The 8,209-nt window shown below is 30.3% G+C and overlaps 1 protein-coding gene across 1 annotated transcript; it reads right to left on the bottom strand.

Moving 5' to 3' along the window:
• Positions 1-4,030: 4,030 nt before the first annotated feature.
• On the bottom strand, positions 4,031-7,631 carry LOC114738154 (uncharacterized). The gene is made up of 3 exons (XM_028926177.1): positions 7,380-7,631; positions 6,597-6,843; positions 4,031-4,678 (listed from the first exon to the last, which is right to left on the bottom strand). Exons 1-3 carry the CDS (start codon positions 7,629-7,631, stop codon positions 4,233-4,235), a joined length of 945 nt encoding a protein of 314 aa, XP_028782010.1. The 3' UTR covers positions 4,031-4,232.
• Between the last annotated feature and the right edge of the window lie 578 nt (positions 7,632-8,209).

The raw sequence follows: 8,209 nt of genomic DNA, 5'->3' as shown, positions 1-8,209 counted from the left end.
TACTATTTCGATTTATGAGGTATACTGTATATTGTTCTATAACCATATTAGATGAGATTGATTCTCTCTTACATAGTTTGTATTTAAATGAGTTAAGAAAAGTTCTTTTATCCGTGATTTGATATATGATTGGGTGCTGCTCTTTTCTATCATAGATAACTAATTAGCTAGTGTAGATGATTATGATAAAATTTGAGTTTGTATTTAGTTTGGTTTGGTTATAAAAAGTTATTTTTTAAAGTTACTATGAAAAAGTTAAGTTTACGGTTTATTTAGGAAGGTTGTTTCATAAGGTGATTGACAGCTCTTTTAATAAGTCTCACAACTCCATTAACGCCATTTATCATGTGTTTTTCATGTTTTTAAACTAAAATTTTTTCAACATTTGTAACATGCATGGTTGTCAACTCTTATAACGATATTCACAACTCTGTTAACACCATTAACTATCTTATATGACTAGTTGCCCAAGCCTCAAAAAAATGGTCACCGACCACTGGAGCCTCAACATCTATCACCTGTGCTCTAATGGCTGGTCAGCTAGTGGGGTTATTGATGAGAGTGGCTTGAGGTTTTTTGTTAAAAAAAAAAAATAGAGGGCAATATTATAAATTCACCAATATTTAAAAATTTCAATTTAGTCATGATGATTAATTTGGAAATTTACAAATTAGGGTGACCTTTTTGGGTTTTTGAAATTATGTCATTTTTATAGAATTTTCCCAAAAATAATTCCATTAGCTTTTCGAATATATTCGATTTTTTTTAATCGAGTTAAGATTAAAAAAAAGTTATCAACACTTGAAGTCTACCATTGAGATATAGATCTACAATGAATCATATTTGACCTATGGTCACATTTGTTATCATATTATAATAAAATATAATATGTATTCATATGAAATTTTTCTAATTTGAAAGTAGATTCCAACAATTCAATGCTGGTTTATTTGCTAGCTCAAAATGGAGTTTAAATGAGAAGGTAGTGACTATTTGAAGTTGAACGGTGAGATATGGATTTTGCATAGTTTCCAGGTTTGATCTATGGTCTCGTTTTTACTCATATCTTACAAAATACGTTAAATTTTCATGTGAAACTTCCTTCGTTGAAAATTAAACTTCAAAAACATTTCGTTGACATATAATTTATTAAATTTTAAGTTAAACTAGTATCCCTAGTGAGAAATCAAGGGATGATGTATAATTTATATTTAAATCTTGATTCACTACATTATGAGGGACTAGTCTCTTCTAGTAGACCTAATCTTATTGGTGAGTGAGGTTCTCTTGGATCTTGAAGTGTGCTGTAACTGTAAGGAACAGATTATAGTAGCTTATAAGAGCCCGATTTAAACTTATGGATTACAGTGAAAATTTTTAAGAGATTGGCTTAGAGATTGGATGTAGGCCCAAGAGTTAAGATATAACCCACGTGCAAATCCTTCATCCGTGGTTGGGGCTGTTCTAGGATCAGTTTCAAAATATCAACTATTTCATCCTTTTGCTTCCACTTCTTTTAGACACTCCTGTTAGGAGAGACACCCACTTTTAGTATTTGGCCATGTTTTAAATAAGATTGTCTCTAATATGAGGATACTTGTATCTAGGAAAAAACCACCTCTTGGACATAGTTAGATACTTCGTGAGGAAATTGAAAATTAAATGAGGAGTAACGGGTCACAGCTATAAACTACCTTAAAAGATGTCATCCTAATGGAGGATTTTTTTTTTTGGGGCCAAATCCTAATGGAGGATTGGAAAAACGTATTATACCAGTATTCAGCTCATGGAAAAAATGAAACCCAATTCTTTTGAACTGACCCCATTGAAGAATATCAAAACAGAAGTCCTAAAAGAGTTCCAAACAAAAGGATAAAATAGTGCATTTACCCGAGGAACCTTTAAAGAGATTGAAGATATAAATGACGTAGATCTAGAGCAAACCCCAAACTCTGCCTGCCATCTATTTGCTCAGGAATTGCTTCCTCGTCCTTATTGGCAAGAATCATGAAGTGGGCGTAGTGCTCTTCCATAGCAAGCTCGGTCTGGCACAGCTTAAAACCTAGGTCCTAGGGAATTCAAACTGAGAGGACCCAAATTGATGCATTTCAGTGGCCCTAACTTACGAGGCCCGAGTAGGTCACTAATGGTACGCCTTTTGTTACAAATGCCTCTGGGTCAAATATTTTATCAAAATAGTAGCAAAAACAAAAATTTTATCAAAAGAATTCAAAAAGAACTAACAAAAGTTAATTCAATTGGTAAGAAATCGACTTATTCCTATAAGATCGTGAACTCAAATCTCGCTGTTGATGTGAAGATTTTGTTGGTGAGTGATTTGTATGTATCTCTATAAGCACTCTTTGAGCTGGAGGTTTGTCTCGGGCCACTAAACTTTTCTGTGACAAAAAAAAAAAGAATTCAATAAGATAACTAATTTATTATATACAAAATAATCATTTATTGGTAATCCAAAGGCAATAGGTTTATGAATAAAGGGGGGAACAACAAACTTATGAGATGGATTTGAACCAGATAATATTATTCAACATTCTTTATTTTATTTTCTGAGCAAGTTCTCGCAAAAAAATTATTAGGAAGCAAATTCTAACAGATAACAAAACTGTGAGAAGTTTCCATGAAAAGGGCATTGCCAAAAATTCTCAGAAACTATAAGAAGTTTGAACATGTTATGGTCAAGGCAGAGGATGGAAATGCTAATAACAAAGAAAAGAGCATGGTTTGCAAAATCAGACTAGACGGGCTTGTTCAGCCTGAAAATTGGTTAACTGACCAAGTAATCAGTTCGTTTGAGCATATACATTAAAGTCAAATTGACCCAGTGTAAACCGGACAAACCTGAAAGCAACCGATTAACCCGATTGCTTTTTTTTTTCCCCCTTTAAAGCTATTTTGAGCCAAAAACTTTTTTCTTTTTTAAGCAATTGATAATTATTAGTTTAGTGATTAATATATCGTAGGTAGGAATATTTTATTATAATATATCTATTTTGATATTTTGTTAGGATTAATGTGTAGTGATTGTTTTAATATTATACTATGATGTCAATTTGTTAAAAGAATTGTATAGAAGGTTGGAAAGAAATTGTAAGTATATAATTATTTTGTTTATAATTCAAGGTATTGAATTAATATTTAGTCCTTAGATGGTGATAAAAATTTAAATTATTTTTTAATTTTTTTATTTCACACTGATTTAATCTCTAGATTGACTCCAGTTTGACGCACTAACCCTTGACTAGAGGCAGGCTCAACTCGCCAACCCCCCATAAGGTGGCCGATTGAGTTGAAGAAAATAGGGACCATTTTGATGTTTTCAGCCAACACCTTCCAACCCGCAACCCACCACGGCTTAGCTTGCCAACTTTTTTTTTTTTTACAATTTTTATTTTTATTTTAATCAAAATTTTTTTTTTATCATTTTTACTTAATTTACATATAACTTTACATTTTGTTAGAAACTTTGATTCTAAATTTGATTTCTCATTTTCTTTATTGTTTTACCATTTTTATACTAATAAAATAATTATTGACAATGAATTATATGTTCATATTTCAAATTTTGATATTAATTTAATTATATAATTATATGAAATTATAAGAATAAGAAGAATCTTGTCTATAAAAATTTATAATTTAATTTTAAAAAATTAAATATATGTGTAAAAAAAATTTTAGAAAAAGGATGGAGGTTGGCGGGTACCCGTTGGCGAGATGGGCTGGCCAAATGTAAGCTCGCCAAGAAACGGTCCTTTTAGGAAAATGTAAAGAAGATGGAGGGGGATATTTTTCGTTCAAAGTTACTCCTATGAGAATTTTTCGTGACAAAATATTAATTATAAAAAATTTCTCATAGGAATTAAATTCCTTGAGAAATTTATTAAAAATTTGATGTTTACCAATAATTAATTTATTAAAAAAAAATTCCAGTGAGATAGGTCTTCAAAACTTTTCAATTTTAAGATGATTTTTACAAATACCAAAAAAAAGACTATTGATATATTTACAAGTTACTTACTAAATCCTCACATTCATATATGTGAAGACCTAAGCTAGCATTCTTATGGGGATAACAATTTTGAGATAGTACCTCGAGCGTGATTGCTTATAATAGGATGATACCTGTGCTTAGTAGAAAACACTAACAATTTTGACCACATGAAACCATCCATTCTTTTTAAGTTAAAAAAAAAGACCTTATTTATTACTAATTAGGAAACTTCAACCATTGTACAATGCATATTAGGAAGTTTCTCTTGCAAATCTATTGTTAACATGGAAGCCATTGGCTTTACCTTCATCTTTGGCACCATCCTCCCATCAGAATAGATCATTGAGGACAAAGTTGTTGAAGTGTTCCTTTCACATGGACCTAACCACTTTGATTGCATATACCTTTGCTTCCTCCACGGTCCCATGTGCATTTTATTTTCCTTCATACATCTTTTAGCTGCCATGCACATTATCTTTATTAGGGTTCTTAGTTTTTCAACTTTCCCCACAAACACCTCTGGCAGCCGTCGGACTAATCGGTTGTACTCTTTGCTCGCCCTTGCCATCTCAAATTCAGCTCGGAAATTCAGTTCAACGATCACCCTAATCACCTCTCCTTTCTTTGAGCTTGTGGTGTCTACCACATCCACAAAATTGTGCTCCCCTGCAAACCATAATTTTTAAGCTAAAGCTTCATATATAAACATTGCATGTGATATTATTTATAAAGAAACTCACATCTAATTAAGGACTTGGACAAAGCAAAGGTTATACTAATTAAGGATCTTAAAAAATGATATAATTATCTTGAAAAGTCAGAAGTGGCTGTCAAATTTTCAATGGTTACTATAAAATTGGGTGGGTAGATCATGTTGTCATGCATTGTACGGAATTAATAAAAGAATAATTAACAAGTAAATAGTGAATATATTATACATTGGATAAACTTTATGTCAATACCATATGACTCATTGACATTTCAAAATTTAAATTTAATCTTCTTAAAGTTCTGATTTTGACATTAAACACAATATAATGCCGTTATACTTTTATTGTGAAGTCACTAATAGAAACTGTCATATCAGGTTAGTGAGAACCATATGGCGTCTGAAATGGATTTAAGAAATTAGGGTAAAATATAAACACACAAAATAAAAACTCTCCCTAAATTTTATGCAAGTTATATATATAACTCATGACATTTCGAAATTTAAATTTACCTTCCTTAACATTTAGTTTTTTAATATTAAACCTTCCACCACATTACTTTTACTACTATATAAAGTATTATCATATCAAATTTATGAAGGATATAATATGGCATCTGACATGGATTAAGAAGTGTTTAAAAGATGTTGTTACTAAAATTACATAAGTCTAACTTTGCTGGGTAAATCAACGTTATGATCAAGCTTTCAAAGTTCTTCTATGATCAGATCTTGTAAAGATATGTGCTAACAAGTATTTTATTATCGCATGTAGTTGAATGAATGAATATGAACAAAAAAAATTCAATAGTTGAAAATTTATTAAGTTGCATAATAATATATTATTTGAAGTAATTTTAACAGATTTACTTGTTCAATTTTTAAAAGTTCACCTAATAGGCTAACACCATATATAGTTTTATAATGGGCAAAACTTAGGCCAAAGTTTTTTTATATCCATCATGTCAAGTTCTCTAATAGCACATAACCATATGTTCTTTTGTTTTTCATGTGGATTTATAATTAAATATTAATATTTTAAAAATAAGATACATGATTATATATGGTTCAAAAACTTAACATAATAGATATAAACAACTTGATATAAGTATTATTTATAATACGGCCTTGCAAACTCTAAAGTGACAAATTAAAGTGATATAAATATCTGCTTTGAAAGTGACCACTGAATTGAGAAAAAATGGATGGATAGTGGAGATAATTATTTGGTTCAATCTTTTCTTCGGCCGACCCAAAAGATTTCTTCGCTTAAAGTATTCGCAATATATACAAAGATATATCAATACACATATGGGGTGGGTACTACTATAATTATCAATCAATCTGATTAAGTTGGATCAATATTTTATAATATAATTATTTAATATTTAATACTATATAATTATCAGATAATTATCATACTATCCATCATAATTGATATTATTAATTAAAGAGACTGGTAACAAAAAAACATTTCAGTATAGTTAATGAGCAGATGTGAATCTCATGTGGAGTCACAATTTTTATGTCACTATATTGACAAAATTTAAATGCACTTTGCTTATCTTACTTCATACAAAGTTTTAATTCAATATCTTAATTTTATGAAATATCTTTTCAATGATCTAATAATCTTAACACTAGTCTCAAATAATAATTTGTGTTAATCATTGCTATGCTAAAAATAAACGTAACATGTTAGTATCTGTGAATTTTTTGTTTGTCAGCAGTTTTTGGTTAATAAAACTAACGATGTTAGAAACAGAAAACCATAAAGATACTTAGTAAAATTGAAGAATTAAAATGAAACTCTAGACCAAACATAATTTATGCCCATTATATTTTATAGGAGGAATTAATATTAATTAAACTCACCTGAAGGAATATCGGGTCGTGAGTTTCTCCATTTTGTTTTGCAAATGGCACTGTTATGGCCCCCACTTTGAAGCTGACTTGAAACTCTTCTCAATAAGCACTTCTTGCAGAAGGAAAAGTTGTTTCCTTTGGGATCTTCACAGCCGCAATAATTATTAATAGCCTCCGAGATTTGTATCTTGTTAACGGCTTCTTTTGTTCTATCTCTTATTCTTGACTCCAAACTGCTGCTTCTACGCAGCGTAGCCTGTTTAATTACAATATATATTTAATGGTGAAAACCAAGAAATTAAACCTTTTTGGCATTACTGGAAAATACGTTTCTTTTATAGGAGATTTTTTTCACCTTAATTGTAGTGGGTAAGGGGTAAAAAATCTGACCGGTCACAATTTTATAAATAAGAAATAAAGGCTGCTGACCATTTTAGTTGACAAAGTAAACAATACAAACAGTGTAAAAATAATTTTACCTTTCTACACCTGTAATAATCGATATAAATTAGAAAAAAGTGAATAAAAATAGTCGCAAATCGATAAAAACCAACTGAACAATAATTAAATCAGTCAGAAATAATAAAAATTAGTTAAAATTTAATTAAAATTTTTTAATTTTTTATATAATATATTTATAAACAAAATTGAAGAGTTAAATTAACTACAATAAATCCTAACACAATTTTAATTAGAATATAATTACTAAACATTAAATCTAATTTTAAAAGCATTTTCAAAACAAAAAAAATACAAATGTATACGACAATATCTATATATACAAATTCATGCCTGCAAAAGTTGGTGCTGGTTGTCCCAGAAGCTCTTGTTCTGCTCAATTCCTTTTTTGCCCTCGTCGTCATCATCTTCATTTAATTCCAATATTTCATCTCTGCTTGTAGTTGCAGCAAATGATGACTCCCCTCCATCCCCAAGAAACTCGAACTCTACTTCCTCAAGGCTCGCCTTTTCAGAGCCATAGCTACCACCGCCGTCTCTTTCCCGGTGGTGGCTAGGCAGAAATCTGGCCACTTTTCCGGCCATGGAGGAGACTCCTGGATATATATGTGGGTTCAAGATTTAGGTGCTTTTGCCCTCAGAATAAAATGTGACTCGGCATATGATCATGTGTGAGACTTAAATGGCTTTTATATGCCAATATTGGGGTCATGGTAGGGCACTGGGGCCCTTGTAGGCCAACTTGGATAATATACAGACTATAATAAGTTCTCTCATTAAATTAAATAATGTATAAAAAGCATTGAACAACTGGTCCCCAATACATATCTTGCCTCACTTTTATTGTGTGAGTTATTTGCAAGTGTTTCTTTTAACACATTTTTTGGGTAAATATAATTGTTAGTTTCTAAAATTTGACTTTATTTTGATTTTGATCCCTTAAATTATAAATTTATGGTTTTTCTCTCTGAAATTTAGTCCGTTTTGATAAAATATTAGTTCTTAGTAGCAGTGTTAAAATATGTTAACGTATTATGAATGGCATTAAATAATGATATAAACTCACCAAATGATGTTTAACTATATTTTGTGTGGATAATAAGAAGAAAAAAAAGAAATAGGTCCTCAAAATGTAATGTAGAAAACAGTTATACAAAGGAAAA

The sequence above is a fragment of the Neltuma alba genome, unplaced genomic scaffold (assembly GCF_004799145.2).
Source record: "Neltuma alba isolate B1F8T4 unplaced genomic scaffold, ASM479914v2 tig00013547_pilon, whole genome shotgun sequence".
Lineage (NCBI taxonomy): Eukaryota > Viridiplantae > Streptophyta > Magnoliopsida > Fabales > Fabaceae > Neltuma > Neltuma alba.
The sequence above is the reverse complement of the archived record's forward strand: the minus strand, read 5'-3'. Positions and strand labels throughout refer to the sequence as shown.